General features: G+C 42.5%; 1 protein-coding gene across 14 annotated transcripts in view; it reads right to left on the reverse strand.

Moving 5' to 3' along the window:
* Positions 1 to 6,692: 6,692 nt before the first annotated feature.
* Positions 6,693 to 22,403, reverse strand: part of SETD5 (SET domain containing 5) — a 74,803-nt gene continuing 59,092 nt past the window's right edge. For 6 of the 14 annotated variants that reach the window (XM_057507014.1, XM_057507012.1, XM_057506973.1 and 3 more), the window contains 7 exons: positions 19,017 to 19,261; positions 16,055 to 16,111; positions 13,663 to 14,133; positions 11,088 to 11,386; positions 10,238 to 10,371; positions 9,671 to 9,759; positions 6,694 to 9,317 (listed from right to left, as the gene is read on the reverse strand). In XM_057507014.1, coding sequence (XP_057362997.1) covers positions 8,721 to 9,317; positions 9,671 to 9,759; positions 10,238 to 10,371; positions 11,088 to 11,386; positions 13,663 to 14,133; positions 16,055 to 16,111; positions 19,017 to 19,261 — 1,892 coding nt within the window. In that variant the 3' untranslated portion in view covers positions 6,694 to 8,720. Of the gene's footprint in view, positions 9,318 to 9,670; positions 9,760 to 10,237; positions 10,372 to 11,087; positions 11,387 to 13,662; positions 14,134 to 16,054; positions 16,112 to 19,016; positions 19,262 to 22,403 lie in introns of all 14 variants that reach the window. The other 8 variants (XM_036877799.2, XM_036877802.2, XM_057507007.1 and 5 more) reach the window with 5 other exon arrangements.

The raw sequence follows: 22,403 nt of genomic DNA on the forward strand, positions 1-22,403 counted from the left end.
TCATTTATGAATATATTCTCCCATACTGTAGGGTACCTTTTTGTTCTATTGATGGTGTCCTTTGCTGTACAGAAGCTTTTCAGCTTGACATAGTCCCACTTGTTCATTTTGCTTTTGTTTCCCTTGCCCGGGGAGATATGTTCAAGAAGAGGTCACTCATGTTTGTGTCTAAGAGATTTTTGTCTATGTTTTTTTCTAAGAATTTTATGGTTTCATGAATTACGTTCAAGTCTTTGATCCATTTTGAATTTACTTTTGTGTATGGGGTTAGACAATGGTCCAGTTTCATTCTCTTACATGTAGCTGTCCAGTTTTGCCAGGACTATCTGTTGAAGAGACTGTCATTTCCCCATTGTATGTCCATGGCTCCTTTATCATATATTAATTGACCGTATATGTTTGGGTTAATGTTTGGAGTCTCTATTCTGTTCCATTGGTCTGTGGCTCTGTTCTTGTGCCAGTACCAAGTTGTCTTGATTACTGTGGCTTTGTAGTAGAGCTTGAAGTTGGGGAGTGAGATCCCCCCTCCTTTATTTTTCCTTCTCAGGATTTCTTTGGCTATTCGGGGTCTTTGGTGTTTCCATATGAATTTTAGAACTAATTGTTCCAGTTCATTGAAGAATGCTGTTGGTAATTTGATAGGGATTGCATCGAATCTGTATATTGCTTTGGGCAGGATGGCCATTTTGATGATGATATTAATTCTTCCCAGCCAGGAGCATGGGATGAGTTTCCATTTGTTAGTGACCTCTTTAATTTTTCTTAAGAGTGTCTTATTACAGTTTTCAGGGTATAGGTTTTTCACTTCCTTGGTTAGGTTTATTCCTAGGTATTTTATTCTTTTTGATGCTATTGTGAATGAAATTGTTTTCCTCATTTCTCTATTAGTTCATTGTTAGTGTATAGGAAAGCCACAGATTTCTTTGTGTTAATTTTGTATCCTGAAACTTTGCTGAATTCAGATATTAGTTCTAGTAGTTTTGGAGTGGAGTCTTTAGGGTTTTTTATGTACAATATCATGTCATCTGCAAATAGTAACAGTTTGACTTCTTCTTTACCAATCTGGATTCCTTGTATTTCTTTGTTTTGTCTGATTGCCATGGCTAGGACCTCCAGTACTATGTTGAATAACAGTGGGGAGAGTGGGCATCCCTGTCTTGTTCCCAATCTCAGAGGAAAAGCTTTCAGCTTCTCACTGTTCAGTATGATTGTGGCTGTGGGTTTATCATATGGCCTTTATTATGTTGAAGTACTTGCCCTCTGTACCCATTTTGTTGAGTTTTTGTCATGAATGGATGTTGAATTTTGTCGAATGCTTTTTCAGCATCTATGGAGATGATCATGTGGTTTTTGTCCTTCTCTTTGTTGATGTGGTGGATGATGTTGATGGACTTTCGAATGTTGTACCATCCTTGCATCCCTGGGATGAATCCCACTTGGTCATGGTGTATGATCCTTTTGATGTATTTTTGAATTCAGTTTGCTAATATTGTGTTGAGTATTTTTGCATCTACGTTCATCAGGGATATTGGTCTGTAGTATTCTATTTTGGTGAGGTCTTTGCCTGGTTTTGGTATTAGGGTGATGTTGGCTTCATAGAATGAGTTTGGGAGTATTCCCTCCTCTTCTATTTTTTGGAAAACTTTAAGGAGAATGGATATTATGTCTTCTCTGTATGTCTGATAAAATTCTGTGGTAAATCCATCTGGCTTGGGGGTTTTGTTCTTGGGTAGTTTTTTGATTACTGCTTCAATTTTGTTGCTGGTAATTGGTCTGTTTAGATTTTCTGTTTCTTTCTGGGACAGTCTTGGAAGGTTGTATTTTTCTAGGAAGTTGTCCATTTCTTCTAGGTTTTCCAGCTTGTTAGCATATAGGTTTGTATTTCTGTGTGGTCCGTTTTGATTTTTCCTTTCTCGTTTCTGATTCTGTTGATGTGTGTTGATTCTCTTTTTCTCTTAATTAGTCTGGCTAGAGGCTTATCTATTTTGTTTATTTTCTCAAAGAACCAGCTCTTGGTTTCATTGATTTTTTTCTATTGTTTTATTCTTCTCAATTTTATTTATTTCTTCTCTCATCTTTATTATGTCCCTCCTTCCTGTTGACCTTAGGCCTTATTTGTTCTTCTTTTTCCAATTTTGATAATTGTGATGTTAGACTATTCATTTGGGATTGTTCTTCCTTCTTTAAATATGCCTGGATTGCTATATACTTTCCTCTTAAGACTGCTTTTGCTGTGTCCCACAGAAGTTGGGGCTTAGTGTTGTTGTTGTCATTTGTTTCCATATATTGCTTGAGCTCTATTTTAATTTGGTCATTGATCCATTGATTATTTAGGAGCATGTTGTTAAGCCTCCATGTGTTTGTGAGCCTTTTTGCTTTCTTTGTACAATTTATTACTAGTTTTATACCTTTGTGGTCTGAGAAGTTGGTTGGTAGGATTTCAGTCTTTTGGAATTTACTGAGGCTCTTTTTGTGGCCTAGTATGTGGTCTATTCTGGAGAATGTTCCATGTGCACTTGAGAAGAATGTGTATCCTGTTGCTTTTGGATGTAGAGTTCTATAGATGTCTATTAGGTCCATCTGTTCTACTGTGTTGTTCAGTGCATCTGTGTCCTTACTTATTTTCTGTCTGGTGGATCTGTCCTTTGGAGTGAGTGGTGTGTTGAAGTCTCCCAAAATGAATGCATTGCGTTCTATTTCCTCCTTTAATTCTGTTAGTATTTGTTTCACATATGTTGGTGCTCCTGTATTGGGTGCATATATATTTATAATGGTTATATCCTCTTGTTGGACTGACCCCTTTATCATTATGTAATGTCCTTCTTTATCTCTTGTTACTTTCTTTGTTTTGAAGTCTACTTTGATACTAGTATCGCAACACCTGCTTTTTTCTCCCTGTTGTTTGCATGAGATATATTTTTCCATCCCTTGACTTTTAGTCTGTGTATGTCTTTGGGTTTGAGGTGAGTCTCTTGTAAGCAGCATATAGATGGGTCTGTGCCTTTTGATTGGTGCATTCAGTCCATTTACAATTAGGGTGATTATTGAAAGATAGGTTACTTAATGCCATTGCAGGCTTTAGATTCGTGGTTACCAAAGGTTCAAGGTTAGCTTCTTTACTATCTTTCTGTGTAACTTAACTCATTGAGCTATTATAAACGCTGTCTGATGATTCTTTATTTCTCTCCCTTCTTATTCCTCCTCCTCCATTCTTCATATGTTGGGTGTTTTGTTCTGTGCTCTTTTTACGAGTGCTCCCATCTAGAGCAGTCAGTCCCTGTAAGCCCTGTAGAGGTGGTTTGCAGGAGGCAAATTCCTTAACTTTTGCTTGTCTTGGAATTGTTTAATCCCTCCTTCCTATTTAAATGATAATCGTGCTGGATACAGTATCCTTGGTTCGAGGCCCTTCTGTTTCATTGCATTAAATATATCATGCCACTCCCTTCTGGCCTGTAAGGTTTCTGTCGAGAAGTCTGATGATAGCCTGATGGGTTTTCCTTTGTAGGTGACCATTTTTCTCTCTCTGGCTGCCTTTAATACTCTGTCCTTGTCCGTGATCTTTGCCATTTTAATTATTATATGTGTTGGTGTTGTCCTCCTTGGGTCCCTTCTGTTGGGAGTTCTGTGGGCTTCTGTGGTCTGAGAGACTATTTCTTCCCCCAGTTTGGGGAAGTTTTCATCAATTATTGCTTCAAAGACACTTTCTATCCCTTTTTCTCTCTCTTCTTTTTCTGGTACCCCTATAATGCAGATATTGTTCCATTTGGATTGGTCACACAGTTCTCTTAATATTCTTTCATTCCTGGAAATACTTTTATCTCTCTCTGCCTCAGTTTCTTTGTGTTCCCGTTCTCTGATTTCTATTCCATTAATGGCCTCTTGCACGTCATCCAGTCTACACTTAAGTCCTTCAAGAGATTGTTTTGTTTCTGTATTCTCCCTCCCAACTTTATCCGTTAGCTCTTGCATGTTTCTCTGCAGCTCTATCAGCATGGTTATGACCTTTATTTTGAATTCTTTTTCAGGAAGATTGGTTAAATCTATCTCCTCAGGTTCCTTCTTGGGGGTTGTCTGGGATATTCTTGTCTGGATCAAATTCTTCTGCCTTTTCATGGTGATAGAGGTAGTCGTGGGCAGTTGGCGCCTGTGTCAGCTGGGAGAACAAAGTCCCTTCCTGCTTACTGGTTGCCTTCCTCTCCTGGCAGAACGGCGACCCCTAGCGGCTTGTGCTGGACAGCTGCACACCGACGAGGCCTCTGAGTCTGGTCCGGGCAGCTGCAGAGGTTTTGGGAGGCTGCTGTTGGCATGGCTGCTCTCAGGCTCCTCCCCTGCTATGGCAGGGCCGCGCTGGAGGGGGAATGGATGGGAGGCTGTTTATCGCCACAAGGAGCCTCAGAACCTTGCTGCCTCCCAGAGGGTTAGGGTGCCTGGAGTTCCCTGGGATTCCCAGCTGCTGAGCTGAGTGTCCTGGGACGCTTCCCTCCAGCTGTGAGGTCCCTGTCCCTTTAAGACTTTCAAAAAGCACTCACTTTTCTTTTGTCCCAGGGGCGCTGGCTACGGGGACCCGCTCGCAGGTTTTACTGTTCCATTTCCCTAATATCCAGCACACCACGCACTGTGTGTCTGTGCTTCTAGTGTGGATGACTAGGGTTGGGTATTTAGCAGTCCTGGGCTTCCTCTCCCTCGCCGCTCCAACTCTTCTCCTCCCGCCCGGGAGCTGGGGTGAGGGGCGCTTGGGTCCTACTGGGCCACAGCTTGTATCTTACCCCCTTCGTGAGGCGCTCGGTTCTTGCAGATGTAGCTGTAGACTGGCTGTTGTGCTGTGTCTTCTGGTCTTTCTTTTAGGAATAGTTGTATTTGTTGTATTTTCAAAAATATATATGGTTTTGGGAGATTTCTGCTGCCCTACTCATGCCGCCATCTTGGCTCCTCTCCCTAGCTTGCTTCTTTTAACACTGTTCAGCTTTTTTGCTACAGCACATAAAAAGCAAAGTACTTAGTAAATACAGGTATTTGAAAACAGAGGTAGTGGGTTTACCTTCATATTTCGAGCACCTTACACAGAGCCTAGCATACAGTAAATATTTAGTAAACCTGCCAACCCTGGCAAAAATCAGATGAGCTTATTCATTCAGAAGCACTATGATAGAGTTGGAACACTACACTAGGCCTCAATTTCTCATCTTTAAATTCTAGCATCTGGCTTGCTTTCACCTCAGACTAATGAGACTCAACAAGACACTGTATATGAAAATGCATTCTGAAGAGGACCATATGCCTATTCTCCTCTTACCCCAGGCAGAATTTGGTTGTGGTTAGTAGAAGTTTCCTATGGACATTTTGGAAAGGTCTTCTGAGTAGATTTTTTATTGTCTCCAACTGGCTTCTATGTTCCTTAAAGAAATGGATAGCATCTTATCCACCTCTGAATCCCTTATGTGCTTAATTAGGAAAATGCAGCCTACCATGTCTCAGTAAATATTTGTCCAACGAATGTTAGAGCAAAATACTGCAAGCACTGCTGTTTCCCTTGTAAAACATATACTGATTCCAACTATTTCTCCTTATCCCTGTCACTATCATCTTAATAGAAGCTGCCATTTTATTGCTGCTTGCCTGAATAATTGCTGTAGCTTCCAAACTGGTTTCCTGGCTCCTATCTCCCAAGATAACAATCAGAGTAATTCTTAAAAACTGACCAAACAACAAACTGTACATTTAGACGATGTCACTTCTCTGCTTAAAACCCGATGACTTTCCTATTTTTCTTAGAGTCTAGGTTCTTGAAATTAAGGCACCCTCAAAGCTCTACATTACAGCCCAGAAAACTATAGCCTGCAGGCCAAATCACTTATGCAAGTTTTTGTACTGCAGTGTCAAGAGTTGAATAGTTGTGACAGAGACCATATGGCTTGCAAAGCCTAAATACATACTATCTGGCCCTTTACAGGAAGTTTACTGCCTCTGCTGTACATAATCTGACTGTGATCTGACCCCTATCTTACTGGGTATCTGCTATGCCCTGCCCTGGTCTTTCACTGTATCCTAATTAAACCTTTTCTTCCACAGGAACTTTGCACCTGCTCTTCTAACTTCCTAGTTATCTTTATTCACTTTGTCCCATGACTGCATCCGTATCACTGAGGTCCCAGCTTAAATGTAAACTCCTGAGATCTTCCCTGACCAATCAATCTAGAGTGGCCCCTTCAACCTTCATAGTTACGTATCTGTTTGTGAAGCATAACATGGTAATGGCTATTTTAAATTATGGCCTGGTATAGTTCTAGAATATAAACTCTGTAAGAGCAGAGACCTCACCTGCCTGCCTCTATCCCCCATTTTAATCAGCAAAAACCCACCATGAAACAGAGTGCCTGGTATTGTTTCTGAACAGAAAAGCAGAATACCAATAAATAACTGCTGCAAGGATGATGCCAAGGTCAAGAAATCAGTCTGGTTCAAGTCTGTTTGCAATGTTCCATCCCATTGCTGCAGACTGGCCCGAACACTGGCTTGACCTTAATCATAAAAGGCTGGAGAAAGATCAGTCCGCATTCTTGGCCCTGTTATGGCCAAAACAACTCTACCAAGAGTACATTCTCCTAAACGTGGGTCCACCTTGTCCTCTTCAGTTAGGAGAGCATTAGGAAAATGAGGCAAGGTCACAAAATTGGATAAAGAAAATCTCAACTTTATGATTATTATGGTTAAGAATTTTATTATCAAAATTATTACATCTCTTGTGAAAGTTCAAATGTTACAGCAAGGTGTAAACACTCCACTTGAGAAAGAAGTGATACTTCTTCCCTTCCAAGAGTTCCCCACCCCCACCCCCCCAGAGGTCTGGTCTTGACAGCACCCTGCCCACACAGAGTGGCTGGGGTCTCTGCACGTGCCAGGCAGGGTGAGGGCCGCCTGCCCGCTGGCCTCTCCTCTTGGTTGATAGCCAAGGGAGAATGCAAACCCCAGCCCAAATGGAGAGACATTTACATACGTTTTATATAATATACAAAGAAACCAGCATCCCAGGCAACATGATTTCCACTCCCAATGCTCTCCCAGACTGATGGGTTTGTGGGGGAAACAACAAAAAAAGAAAAGTATTTTGCTGAAGTCTCAGCATTAAAAAAAAAAAAAATCTCCCCTCATTTGAGCAAACACCTGATTTCAATTTTGAAAAAGTGAAATTTTGTAACAGTCACAAAAGAGAGAAGACTGTGCATATGATAGTTGTATGAGAGGGTAGAAAGGAAGGAGATGCGAGAGACTGGGGGAAGGGGCAAAAAAACAAACTGGAGGGAAGGAAGGGGGAGACTCACAGTATTATCTTGTCCAAAATAAAAGAAGTAGGTCCACTGCAGCACCAGGGATTACACCTGTCATATATTTGCTACCCCTATCGTGGTTATAACTGAATACAAAATTTGATAAATAAAAACACGCCGGATATTACAGTAAACAAGTGAAGGAAAGAAGCTGGCAACCGTATGGAATTTAAAAAGATTGTGTACCCCACCTGGGCTGGCTCCAGGGCTCCTCCAGGGGTGTACAACAGGCACAATGCACTGATGGGGAGAAGCCAGTCTGCTCTTGTCTCTCATCCAGAACACTGGGAGGTGTGTGGGTGGCTTTGTAACTGTCACCTGGGCCACTTGCAAATAAGCATCCCCCAAAGAAATGTGGGCCACGCCCACACACAATCACAGTCCTGTCGGTGCCACTCCACACACGCATCTTCCACTCTTACCCTGCAGTCACGAGTGCACGCTCCCCAATCACGGAGGCGGTCCTACTCATGGATCGTCAACTCCTGATTATTTGGGAGTAGAAAAAATAAAAGTTCCACGGATTCCCATACCATTGAGATCCTTCCTAATCAGATTTATTGCCAACGGCTGACAAATAGCAATGCAATTGGCCCATCTCACTTCTCGTTCCTCTTTCTTTGCCTACCTGCTTTACGGGCTGCTGAGCTGTGACACAGCTTGGGCTGGGGCAGCGGGATGGTGACAGCTGGGGCTCAGACACTGACTAGGGAAATCTGCTCCTGAATAATCAAGAGTTGACCATGAGCTCTTTCTCCGAGAGCCACGTACCCCTCAGTCAGAGCACATGCCAAGCTTCTCTCCCTGCCTACTTCTCAGTGATTTTAAGACAAAGGCAGGAAGTATTCTTGTTGGACACATCCTGGCCAGAGAGCTGCTTTTGGAATGGTTGTCTTAGGGCGAACATTTATATACCTACCTTTACCTTAAGTGCGTAAAACCCTACTACTACTCAGATGGCTTGGGGCTTTGAGATTGGCTGTTTTCACTTTTTCCTTTCAAAAGAAAACTTTTTTGAGGGGAGAGGGGGGTGCTTAAAAAGATGTCCTCACTGCACAAGTGACTACAGGCTACAGGCAAGGATGGGAGACGGAGGCTTCAACACAACTCATTGCACTTAGAACCGTTACTAACCAAAACACCGTTTGCTTGTCAACAATGTACCCTTAACAGCAGGGAGAAACTTCTTTATAGTCTCTGCTTCAGACAAGATTTACATCTATCTCCAAGGCCAGAGCCAGTCGCGACCACAAGTCTTGTTTCTTGTTGACCAGACCCAAACCTCTGGCACCTTGTACCCCCTTCCCCAGCAATATGCTCGGCCTGGGTTCCAGAGGCAGCTGGAAGGAAGCAGCTATGGGCTCATTCAGTTCTGTTTGCCCAAATCCAGAAGCCCTAGGAAAGTCCCGTCTGAGTCTTGACTCCCGACCCTTGCAGTGGCTGGAGTCGGTACTGGTGCACGGCCCCACTCCCGCGGTGTGGGTAGTGCTGAGAATTGGAAACCGCAGATACCCTGGAGGCCTGGTAGGCAGCTGACTGCCCAGCGCTGGGCAGACTGATAGTCCGTAAGTCTGATGGCAACGACGACCTAGAGTTCTGAGGAAAGGAGGTGGAACTCAGAGTTCCTGTGCTGGACTGGGAAACCGAGTCTGAGGTCGGGGAGTCTGAGGGGCCCTGCGGGGCAGGGCTGGCGGCGCAGCTCCTCCGCGGGAGACTGCCCCCGGCACTGCTTCCAGAGTGCGGCTGGCTGCTGTAATACCCTGGGGTCCCTGTGAACGGGGCCAACGAGTCTGTGGATGCAGGGGCGGGGCTGGAGTAGGACGCAGAAGAGAGGGAGGACTCTGAAGAACCGTGGGAGGGGGGGTTTCCAGGTCTCAGTGCGGCAGTTCGGTAACTGTACCCTGGAGACTGGGTGGGATGCCCTCTGAAGGGGGAGGAATTCTGCTGGACGAGGCTTTGTGATTCTGTCCGCGGACTGTCACACTGCAGGAGCTAGAAAGAGTTGGGAGGAAAAGCATCGGGGTGAGCAGGTCCCTATTTAAGCCATTAGGCTGTGAGCACCTGGGACGCCCCGCTTTCCTTCTCCTGCTGCCGACGCTCCTCCTCCTTCACCTTCACGAACACTTTTCTTTATAGGGCACCATAGTGCGTGGCTGTCTCTGGTCACTTTATTTTTTCTGGCATGACTCTTTATTACCTGAAGGTGAGCAGGTACGACTTATCTCCAAGCTGCTGAAACTGTATGCAAAGAAAGCATCTCAACTGCGAAGGACGGCCAGGATCACAGACACTGGGAACCCAGCACATACCCCCCACGCCCAGAGATGAGCACCCTCTCATCTCACCTGGTAGCTGTATCTGGAGGGGCTGTAAACGGCGGCTCCTTTAGAGAGTGCTGAGCTCAGTGTCTCTGAGCCTTCTCCATCCACAGGGTCTGGAAGGCAATACAAAATTAACTTGGCTTCTTAGAAAAAAATGCAAAATAGCCTTTGTACATTTCAATCACCAATGCCGTCACCAGCCCATGCCACTCTCTTTTTGACAAATCAGGTGAGTACAGCACGCCATAAAGGCAAAAGGAGCAGTTAATTATGGGCTATGTTTTAATGCCTCGTCTAATTCTTGTCTCCTTTTCTCTTCTTCCTTCATCAAGGTGGATTTCAGGTCTTTGGAGAGATGAGTTACAGAAAGGTATCCTTGGGGAAAAAGAGCAGACAGAAGGCAACAGTGCTAGGTCTGAAGAATGCTACAGCCCCCACGTGTGGAAGCAAGACTGGGTTGGAACCTCGCACACAGTGGAGCCTGACTGCCTATGGAACAGACTCACCTTAGCCCAGCATTCGGTGCGAACGGTGTGGGGCCTGCCTCACGTGTCCCTGAACCCGGGGGGCAGCAGAAGGCCATGGGCTCACCTGAGTCTTTTTCTGTGATGTTGCTCTCCCACGTGGGAGAAGGCTCTCCTTTTTGGGCCACCCTCACACTGCTTCGGAGGACCTTGGGGATGCTCCCTCCTTCTCGGAGTCGTTCTACTGACGTAGGAACCATCCTGTGAAGGCAACAGTGTGCAAGTTTATGTCACAGGGCTTTAGAGTTAAGAGGCAGGAACATATGAAGCTCCAACAAGGGCTCTTTAAACACCCTCTTAAACATTACTGTTTTCAGGACCCACTTAAAAACAAGGTATTTTTCTCTGCCTCACACTACACTAGGCACAGAATTAAAAACATTTTTAAAGAGAAAGCAATCAAGGAAGAAGTGGACCTAAAGATGCCTACCCTTTTTAACAACCATTTTGAAATGTCGAATTTTCTCTTCTGTGATGTCTTGTGCCTGGCACATACTAGCTTAAACCACACAGGTCCTCTCAGAATATGTCTTCTTTCTGTATATACTAGCTGTGTGGAACTGACACATCTGTTGTAGATTTAAGTGGACCCAAGTTGAACTCCTTACTTACCTTTCATATGAAATGAGAAACAGAAGAGGCAGTGTTAGTGCCCAGCATATAAAAATAGCTCATCTGTGTCCATAACTATATGCTGTCCAAAGTGTTGTTCTGAAAGAAGGCTCAGTAGCAATTCTTTGCTTCTGTAAGACTGGGGGATTGTGGCTGATCCTAGTAAATCAGCTGAACAGGATACACAGCACTGTTGGCTGACCTCAGGTAAGTGTTCCCATACATTTTAGGTAAAACTGGGCATGGTACTAGATGTATACTTCCCTCTTGAATTTAATAATTTAAAGCATCAAATACAAACTTACCATCTACTGCTGATACTCTCTTGAGGTCTGCAGTGAGAAGAAGTGCCTCTGGAATCTGATGGGCTTACTGCCTCCGAATGGGACAGAGAGGAATGAGATGGGGAGAATTTTTTGTGAGGGGAAGAGGGGGTTCGGGCTGAGGATCCCTGCACACCATGGGCTCCAGTGTCAGAAAGTGAGTTACTGCCGCCCTGCCCAGCTCCAGCGGACTTGCTTTTGCTCTGTGAAGAGTCACCTCCCCCACCGGCAGAATTCTCCTTGGCTTCCTGTTTCCGTTTGCGGTACTCCAGCAGGGACACCTAGGAGGGAAACAAAAACAGGATTCCAGCTAGATGTCGCTAATTGATCCCTGACAATGGGGAGAGAAGATGGGGACTACCAGCAAGCTCAGCATGCACCAACACTGGCAGCTTCTTTCAGGTGAGCGATCTGAGCACAGCAATGTACTTAAATCAGCCAGAAATTGGTAAGAGAATATACTGGAGATGAGATTGTGAAAAGTGACGTTCACCAGCAGACCCCAACCTTATATTCTGCCTTCAGAAATATCTGTGAGAGATTACAGTCAGTGACCCAGTAACAGCAGACTGTTCTCAGTTATCCACAACAATGGCGGCACTTAGCAAAGGGAGGGTGGAGAGCTGGGAGTCTGTGTAGTTTGAAAAAACCTCCCTGGTGATTCTGACTCTTCCTCACTTCCCTAGGAACCCCTCGAGTCATTAAAACAGAGAGAAAGATAAAAGAAAAAGCCAATGCTTCAGGAGTAAATGTGTTCAATGTTTCAAGGTATGCACAGGGATTTATTATTGTTTCTGTCTTATATTCAGGGAAACTAGTGTAAAAGGAGAAAGAAAATGGTTTTATGTTTTAGCAAGCTAGCTCAAGAAAACCTATACGTGGAAATATCTCCCCACCTTGTCGGTCATGTGGCCTCATTCTTTTCGGACTACAAGAGAAGCCCTCCTCCCTGGCCCACCTCATAGCTGCCCCTATGCTGTTGCAGCGCACTGCACTTATGTCAGCTGACCACTACTACATCTGCTTGTGCCCCACTAACTTGTGTGTTCCATGATAGCAAAGACAGTTTAATTGGGTTTTTATCTTTAACACCGAGCACAGAACCTGCCTGACAGCAAATGCTCAACTATATTTCTGAAATAATTTTTGTGTACATAATAAATAAAACCAGAAAACCAAAGACTGTTTCCATTTTTGTTCCTGACAGTCAATACTTTTCATGGAATAGTCTTCTAAACCCACTGCTATATGAGTCTACATTATTTCACAGTGTTTCCTTCCTCCATGCCCTTAGGAGTCTTCTTTTCGGCCTAAATGTAAAATAAAACAAAAAGGTAAAGTAATACAGTTTTGTGTATGCACTTTCTATACACAATCTTGGAGAGGAGTTTTTTGATGATGTACTTCAGTGTAATGCAAACAAACATTTAGCACATCTAGCCTGGCCCAATGAAGGGAAGTTGCTGCAATAGTCCAAAATATTCCTGTGCTTTTCCAAATGCTCCTAGTTGAAAACCACTGACACAAAAGCATTATCTTTGGCTTTGTAACTTCTAGAGCAGGCATTACTTACAAGTCAAATCCCGATGTGTTAGCCAGCTCCTTATGGCCTCGCCCTGCTCCTCTCTCTCTCTCTATTCTCTTCCTGGCTCTCCTCATCTTTCATCTGACACCACGGCAAAATTCAGCTCTCTGCAATCACATTTCTGCCCACCCAATGGAATGTCTGACAATTACTTTTCTGCTCCCTTTTCTGTAACATCCTCATCCTTGTTTGCTGATTTGTACTTCTGAGATCAGCGAAATCAGTGACCTGTCACCTCTTCCTCCACTGTCCCTCAAAGTGGTTAAGTGCCTCTTGCTGGTTCTCCATGTGCCCTCTGCATACCTGACTGGGCAGACTTCCCCTGCTAACATGTTCTCACCACTTGTGAACAGTTCCCCTGGAGCATCCCTTACCACTGCAACTAATTACTTATTAAGACAGTTATCTGCTAAGCTCAGGCTCACTTGCTATAAGCGCCATTAGGGCAGAACCTAGGAGACAATAGAGCATGGTGGCTTTAAGAGCATGCAATCTTGATTCAGGCAGACCTGGGTAGCGCCCTGGCTCTTCCATTTACTAGCTGTGTGGTCATGGGCAAGTTACTAAACTTGCCTTAGTTTCTTCATCTGCAAACTGGGAAATTACTCCTTTTACATAAATATTGTGAGGATTAAATGCATCAGAGCTTAATTGTGCCTAGAATGTGGGACATGCCAAGTACTACAAATAGCTGGCGTTATTCCTTTTCATTGCTCTATCCTTTGAATTGCCAAGCACACATATGGCACACACGTTATGGTGGGCTTTTAAACTTGCTGAATATTCACAACACTCAACTAATTATCTAAAAACATAAAAGAGTCTGTCTTTCAGTGGACAGGGCAGAGACCATGTCTTACTTACTTTTATTTCCCTTACATTAGAACAGTGCTGAACACAGTGGTAACTCAGTCAATATCTACTGAACTGTTCAGTTAATTCAAACAGACCTATGAACCGTGAGACACTCACCTTTTTCCTCTGTGGTGGGTTCTGGGGGGCAGATGGAACTCCTTCACAAGACCTTTCGCCACCAGGTGACAAAGATCCACGAGAGAGGTCTTTCATAAAACCATGTTCATATCTGCTGGGAAACCCTTCTGCAGGAGAACAATATCCCCCGTCCAAATGTAAAGGCTTCCTATCCCCTACTAGGGGTGACCCTCGATATAAGCCATCTGCTCGAGGCATAGCGTTCAATGGGGAGTAGGCATACATCAAGTTAAACTCTGTCCGAAATGCCTGGTCTGAGTTTCTCACAAGAGCCTGATGTCCATCTCCACTCCTGCTCGGAAAGCCAGTCTCAGAGGTGGGCCCAGTGGAGGCGTGAGGAGCCAGGTCACAATGACCCGAGTTCATCAGGGAAGGTCTGTCAGCACAGCTGTTAGTGTTGGAGTCAAGGTAGCCGACTTTTGTCAAGTCCAGGTCTTTTCGGTGACAAAGCTGCAAGAATACAAACCAATGGAGACATGGGGTAGGGGAGGAAGGAAAAAGTCAGAAGGGGAGAAAGGAGGGAGGTGAGAGGGGTGCAGGTGAACAAGGAAAGATAAGAGGGATAGAAGTAGAAGAGAGAAAGCCGTTAACACCTGTAAGGTCCCATGTAGCCATGATGCCTACAGGCCAGATTACTAAAGAATCCCAGCCTTTCCCAAACTGCTTTAAAGTCTTTCTGGGTGAGAATACTGGGAAAGTCCAAATTAGGTAACTGGCCAAATGTGACTATTTTGCCTGCTTAGCCTTTCATCAGGTTTGCTGAGTCACCCTGCACAACATCAAAGGACTGGCAGGATAACCAGGGATTACCTGAGCCCCGTGTACATGCTACAGAGATGAGACTGCAGTCTTAAGATAACTGGCTTCTGGTGTTATGCCTTTCTGAATTAATAATGATGGAAGGTGGGAGGAGGGGAAAAGGTGAAAGAAAGCAGAAAGTAGGGGGGAAAGTCAAGTATTTAAGTTACTGGTTAAGTAAAGGAGATTGTACTAGTTAAAGACATCGACCAACCAGTCCTTCACTCACTTTTACTATTAAGTAGGTATATTTCTCATAAAACGTTCTGGTCACTCAATTCTTCTTTCCTAATCTTTTAATATATATCAACATACCACAAGACCACTAAAGCCCATCAACTGCAGAGCATCTGAAATGCTGAAATGTACCAAAAATAAACTCACCTACTTTTTGGTTACCATTACCTCTCAACACAAAGGTTTTCCAACCCTAGATCAACTATTACTAGCTATCTAGAAAGAATGGTACCAGAAACCCAGATACCATACGATGTCAGTCTCCAAATTATACTCTAGGAATCTTGAGCAGCTAAGGAGAGCTTTATACTTTCCTTACAAGACAGGATAAAACACATTCAGAAAACATCTGGTACACTAGAATACAACCCTTCTGTTTTCCACTGATCAATAAAATCCTGCCAACTCAGAATTTGGTCAAATGTCACAGAGTGTAGCACTCATTTTTTATTGGGAGGGGGTGGGGTGAACATGAACAGTTCACTTAACTTCTGAAAGATAATAAGACACTCTAACTTTCTCTTCCAAATAAAAAAGGCTGTATGTGGACTCATGGAGTTAATCATTACTATACCATCTCAATCTTAACTGTTAAGAAACTCTAGCCCTAAAATCTGAAGTGCATCATCTCCACAGCATTAGGGTTTCTGACAAAAGTACTCAGTAGCCATCCTAGGAGACACCACTTGTATGGCAACTGTATCTGAATCACTGCAGAATGGAAGGAAGCCTGTGCCACAGAAGCCACAGGTGGACTTAGTTCCTTGCATATCCACTAAGGAGCTATAAAGAGAATGTAGAAAGCTGAGAAGCAAGACCCTCCTTTCCTAAAGAAGCTGCTCAATCTAGCAACCAAAGCCCCAAATATCCAGCTAAACAGAGCTGAGCAAGGCATAAATCACTGCCTAACTTCTCCGATAAGAGCTGCTCCTGTAACAGCCCAAGATAGTATCAAAGGACAGCTCCTGCCAACTTATGATTCAACTTTCCTTATTTAACAAACACACCCTATTTCTAAGACTTTAACAGAGCTCCTATCACATCTTCAGCTTCTTTTAAACTTGACCTCTGTTCTTAAGAAGTCCTCAGCCACCCCCTCCCCCACACAACAGAAACAAACCCCACCACATGCACACAGTGACTTCATTTTCCTCCATCTACATTGTGAGTTCTGAATAATCACAGCCACTCATGGGACGACTCATCCAACTTACAGTGACCGGTTGGCCACCCTCCAGCCCATCACCCCATTCACTCAGATCCCCCAGCCCTCCCGACACACTCATGCACACTCACTCTCAGCCTCCAAGTGTGATTGAGATGGTGTGATAACTACCTCGGGTGACAGGGACTCAGGCCTATTCGCAGGGGAACTCTCAGGGGAGGATATGTTCTAGAGGAGGGAAAAGCATCTTGTTATTCATCTACTCGAAGTCAAGAAGCAAAACAAAACAAACAAAAAAATAAAGTATAAGCAAGCATAGATGGTTAGCCACAACTTTTTTGGGGGGTGGCAGGGAGGGATAAGAATGCACAGGGGAAATGTTTAACTGCAGAGTTCATCTCAATGGACAGAATGGCTTGTTAAAATGCTTCCGGGTGTCTTTGAAAGCATTTAGGATAACGGGTTATGTTTCATGCTGTAAGTAAACATCTCAAGCAGGTAACAGGAAAGAGACTGGTGACATTTTAGAGTAAGTCAGGAGAGAGTTTAGCAACTTACAGTGTTTGTTTTTGCCAAGCACCCTACCACTTATTTATTTCTTCTTAGGGGAACCTTTTTCCTTCACCCTGCACCCTTTTCTGAACATCGTTATTTCCTCATTCTCTCATGTGGCTCAGGCCTGCCTCTGTTGTCAGGGCAACTGCTCAGCATGCTGGGGTGCTGTTGGGGCTGGGCAGATGGCCAGCTCCTGAATGGCAGTCACAAGAGACAGGGTTGAGGGATTCTCTAGCTCACAGGCTACACAGTCCTTGGCATAATGTAATTGGATCTGACCATGCCTAGCAACATTCTCTGATGTTAAAGTTCACTGTACTTTTAGGAGAGAAGAAAAAGCAGATGCACACACTTCATGTCTCTGCATCCTCAACAGGGTTCCTCTTGGGGCCGTCACTTGAGGTTGCACTCCCATGTCGACAGGAACTGGGCACTTTCTCTGATAGAAGATCGGAACAGTGAAAAGTGGAGAGTGATGGTGGGAGCTGGGACCAGGATTCAGCTCAAAGGCTAAGGTAAGGGGAGGGTTCCTGATGGTGCAGACCCTGGACCACTGTGCCTGGGGTCGGGGTAGGGAGATGTGGGGCGCGGATGTTTCCCACAGTCAGGGAAATGGGGTCGCTGCAGGAGAGCCGGGTGCTGGCTGGTCACTGCATCTGGGGTGTGTAGTGTGTGTGAAATGGATAGTGGGCCGTGCATTTCAAGGCAGGAAGAGGAGGGAAGGGTTATTCCTGGGAGGGAGGGGCTATTGATGCTTGCCTCCCCTCCTCAGGATCTTGTTCTCTTCCATTACATGTCCCCTCAACAGCTTCCCTTAGCATTGAAGGAATTCCTTACTTTTCTCCTATGTTTTCTTATTTTTCCTTTCAAAAATATTCTCCTCCAACCAAGCTCATTTTACTTGTGACACCTTTCTTGATATTTTCCTCTGTGTCTTCGTCTTGGATGGAAATAAGGTTCCCTACCTCCCTATACTAGAAGATAGGAAAGAATGTGGCTATTAGAATGGTGGTAAGGTGGTTAGGATGGTAAAGTTTGTTTTGTTATTGATGAGAAAGGCTAAATTTCCTTAGATAAATCACAAGATTAAAATAGTGGAAACATGCACTGGATTTTTTGAAGAGAAGGGCTATCAATATTTTATAATATTTTATTTTCCTCTTGGTATTCTAACATTAGGCTTTACTATGTATGCATCACTAAAATGAGCTTTGATATTTTTTAAAAATAAAAACCTAACATTTGCATAGTGATTCAGTTATCAAAATACAAGATTAGAAAATGCACTGAGTGCTAAACTTGGCTGTTCTGGAAGGCAACTTACCATCTAATTTCTGTAAGTTCACCTTAAATCATGACACAACCTGCACTGACATAGTAGACCGAGTAGGTAGTAAGGCCTGAATCAGCTGCTTTACTATCTGACTAAAAAGCATGCCACAGGGAATTTGGTAGAGTAACTTCCCTAGAAATCAAATGAAACCAGGAAGGTCCACCCTGCCCTCAGCCCCCAAAAGAAGTCTCTTCCAAAATTAAGTTAATATGATCTAGCTTAGATATAGAACATAGCTGCCTCTTGCTTTCAAAGCTGCTTGCTACCTGTTTCTGAGTTAGCCATTTTAAAAGTCCAGATATTTTTAATCTCTATGCTCTCATAAAAGGTGAATAGGGAATATGGCATTGGTTAGAACATTCACCTTTATCAAAGAACACATCTAGACAAGTGCACGCTAGAAGCAGAGCTGAGTGTGTATGGTGATCAGAACAAATTTCTCTGAGGAGGAGGAAGAGATAGTGTCTGTTTAATTACAAATTAAAGCAACATGCAATAGATGAGTCTTTTTATACATATGGATTCTACTCAGTAAACCTGCTGGCACCCAAACCTGAATATCAAAGTGGTTAAGAATTGACTTTTTCAAATAGTTGAGATACACATTTCTAACTAATCCAGAGAGTGATGCAATAAATTTGTTATAAAATGCATGTTGCTAGCCTCTTTTTCCTCATTCCCAACACTAAAAAGAAGGGAAAGTAATCAGGAATAGGAAATAACCCCTCATTTGCCATAAACCATACCCCAATGCTTTCTGCATCTCTGTTCACAGGCTACAACAAAACTACAAAACAACAGATGAGATACTTCACTGATTTAAAGGCCTAGAAATGGAGGCACAATCCATCAGTATAACCTGAGTTCTCAGGCTGGTGTCACTAATGATCACTAGGCAGCTAGAAGCCTATGTCAACCAAGGTAAACAGTAAAGTAAGATGGAGCTCTAGCATGCATACTACCCAAAGTTATAGAGACTGATGGACTTGCATGCAAAAAGATGGATGAATGTCATCTGTGGTAGCACTATTCCTATTTTGGGAAGTATGGGGACTGCCAAGATGAGAGGCTACCAGGTTAATAGGTCACACTGACCCTGAGGTTTCCCATTCTCTTGCTGTGACGGGCAAGGAACATGGTCAAAAACAAAACAAAACAGAACATTTGGTCTGATAGTATTTGAAATGAAGAGGTACAAATGATGATTTTCATATTCAGCACTCCCAACAACCAAACTCAAATCACCTCAAACTGCAGAGGAGTATTGCAGCGACTAGCAGTAGCAAGAGACGTGATTGGTGAGAACATGAGGCTGTATCCATTTCGACATTCCTCTTCTGGGTGAGATGGGCCAGGTGTGGTCAGCTGGGGGCTCTTGGAGCCTGGATTGGGAGGGGGTGGTGTGACTGGAGAAAGAGGCTGCAATAGCTTGGTGACATTCTGCTCCATCAGGTATCGAGACTTCCACTTCTTTAATGGGCTCAACAAGTCTGTGAAACACAAAGCTTGGATGAGAGGTTGAAGGATGGCTTAAAGGGAGGCTCTGTATTAAAGCCATTAATCTCTAGCCCACAATGGCTCTTAACTTCTCTTCTGCCTCATCCCACTGTGATCTCTGCAATCACCCCCAAAACCCAAAGAAACTGTCACACTTAAAGTAATTCTCAAAACTCTTTCTCCAAGAGAATCACCAGCTATATCTGACACTTCTAATGACTGATCCCTGAGGCTAATTTATTATCTTCCAGTGGAAAATACAAATTTATTTTTTTACATTTAGTTTCCAAAAATCTCAAATCTGTGCCACACTGTTAACATCACTCTACACTTAACTGCCATGTCACCAGCTCAAGCTTTTGGAATGCTAACTCCATATCCCTTTTATCTTCTCTAACATATTTTTTGCCATTTTTCAAAAGCTCTTTCTATAATGTTATTTTAGTAGTCTAGAGTTACACTTGATTACCTGATGCATATCTAGCCCCTCCTTTTAATCGCTTCAACGTGTGAAACGATTTCTACAAAAACTTCTCTCAATCATTTTCAAAAACTAAGCTGATACTTTTTCTGGTCAGGGTATCCTACTTTCTATGCTTAGGTTCACTTAAAAAGGAAGTTACCATGCTATGTGTTTTAGTGACCACTCAAGGCCAAAGTACCTACCCCAATTTCTATGAGGAAAAGTCGACTTCTTTTCATTTATAGTACAGGATACTTATTTACTTAATACCCACTATATGGAAAAAACCACTGACCTAGGTATGTGGGGGGAAATGGTCATCAAATATTCCATTGAAAGGGGTTTACGAATTTGTTAAGAAAAACATATACATAATGTGTTTAATATAAGTTTAAGAATCTCAACAGAGGTTAAAGCATATGCTATGTGTTAGTAAAAAATAATTATGCTTTAAGCGTGTACTATACTAGTTACCATACTATATACTTCATGTGAATTATCAGCTTTAAACTGAACTCTGTTAAATCCAGCACTGTTATTATCATCCCCATTTTAAAGATGAGAAATCTGATGTGTAGACAGACAAACAGTTGGTAATAAAGACTAGGTTCCCATTAACGTTCTTAATCACTAGGTTAAATTATATCCCCAAGGCTTGGTGGAAGGAGGAATATTTATCCCAGGCCTTCGAGGAAGTTTTGGGACAGCAGATCAGCATTAGAGCTATGCTTCAGAAAGGTGACTGTGACAGCAACGGTTTAGGATGGGACTGGACACTGGGAAATCATTTGGAGATAATGGAATACTTAACAGAAAGAGTTATGAGGCACTGAACTAGGGTAAGTAGATGCTAAAATGGAGAGGGAAGACTAAATACAAAAACACTGGAGATGCTTATTTTCCTTTCAGGTATGTGAGAATTTTTTATTTTCCAAGTTAGGATATGTATTTCGTATAATCCTTTTGTTCCAGATACTAATCTTTCTTTCTTTCCTTTTCTCCTTTTGAAAAGTGCTGAGGTATAAAAATACAAACAAAATGTAATTCATGACTTATATTTAGGATACCTATTATATATTTCAAAGTCGTAAAAAGCAAATTTTTTTAAAGACACTATACTGCTAGGTCCAACACTGTAACTACCAAAGGCTTTATGTAAGTGATGAAGATCCCTCCCTGTACGAAAGTTAGAAAGTACCGATGGGCTCTCCACCCCAAAATCAACTTACAGGTCATTCATTTAAACTGTTTCCTGGGTACTTGTTATGACATATTCAACAAAACAGACCTGATGCCTGACCTTATGAAGTTTTTGGGCCAGTAGTCAATTGCTTACTTTTTCTTATCCGTAGCACTACATTTATAAGACATTTTTTCAAGCCTCCATTTTTCTTCTTTTTTGTTTTGCCATACAGAGCTTTCAAATTTTATGTGGTTAAGTCTATCTTAAACCATCTTTCATGGTTTTTTTTCCTTTACTCAAATAATTCCCAAGATTATATACACAAACATACATGTAAATATTTAAACATACACGTAACCTGAAATCATACCCACATACTAATGCGCTGAAATCTTGGTGTGTTTTCATCCAAACGTCTTTCTTGACACAGCCTTACTGGCTCTTCTCTCAGTCACACTGCTGAATAAACAACCTACCACTCTGACTCAGAAAAACTGCATGACAATGAACAGAAACCTACAATTTAGTTTTTAATTGCTATATGACATTGATACTACCAGAATTTAACCAATTTAAGTGTTTTTCAATTGTTTTACTATTATAAACACACCTCAGTAACCAGTAACCTTGCTCTTACATGTTTCTGCACTCGTTTACTTTTCAGGACAGTTGACTAGATTTAGGACTTTTAAGCCAAAAGAGTATTTCCATAGGCTCACTAGCTTTATATTTGTTATTATGTGAACCATCTGCTCACGTCCTTCAGCCTGCATTCTACTGGGGTGTTGATCTTGTTTGTCATTTGTAAGGGCTCTTGAAATAATAAGGATGTTAACCATCTGTCAAAAATGTTACAAATTATATTTTCCCAGTTTGCTATCTGCCTTTAAAATTTTTAATAGTCCCTTTTGGCTATACGATTTTTGCACTTTTATTTAGTCAAATATATCAATCTTTTCCTTTATTTTCTGCTTCTGATATCACCAATGTCTTTGCCACCCTACCCCAAGACTATAAAAATACTGGCCTACTTTCCCTTCATTTCTATATTTAATTTAAAAATTTCACTCAAATAGAATATACTTAAGAATAAGGTAGCAATGATCTATCCTTTTCACATGCCAAATGGCTCACACATTCTTCCAATATCTTTTAAAATTAGAGTATCTATAATTTTTCCATCGATTTGAAATGACAATTTATCCTAAGAGATTCTTACATATACTGGATTTAGTTCTGAATGTTACTCTGTATACTTGCTGTGCAAATGGCATCAATACTGACATAAGTTTCAGTTAAATTGTTTGGGCAATTCCAGTTAGTCTACTTCAGCTTTCCAAAATATTTTGGCTATCTGGCATACTTTTCATGTCAATAAACTATAGCAGCCATCCATCAACCATGCAGATAATACCAAAAACAAAAGTTAAAATTTTGATTTGGGTTGAATTAAATTCATGAGTAGCACCATAGCACAATCTTTCAGCTG

Source organism: Manis pentadactyla, chromosome 1 (assembly GCF_030020395.1).
Source record: "Manis pentadactyla isolate mManPen7 chromosome 1, mManPen7.hap1, whole genome shotgun sequence".
NCBI classification, from domain to species: domain Eukaryota; kingdom Metazoa; phylum Chordata; class Mammalia; order Pholidota; family Manidae; genus Manis; species Manis pentadactyla.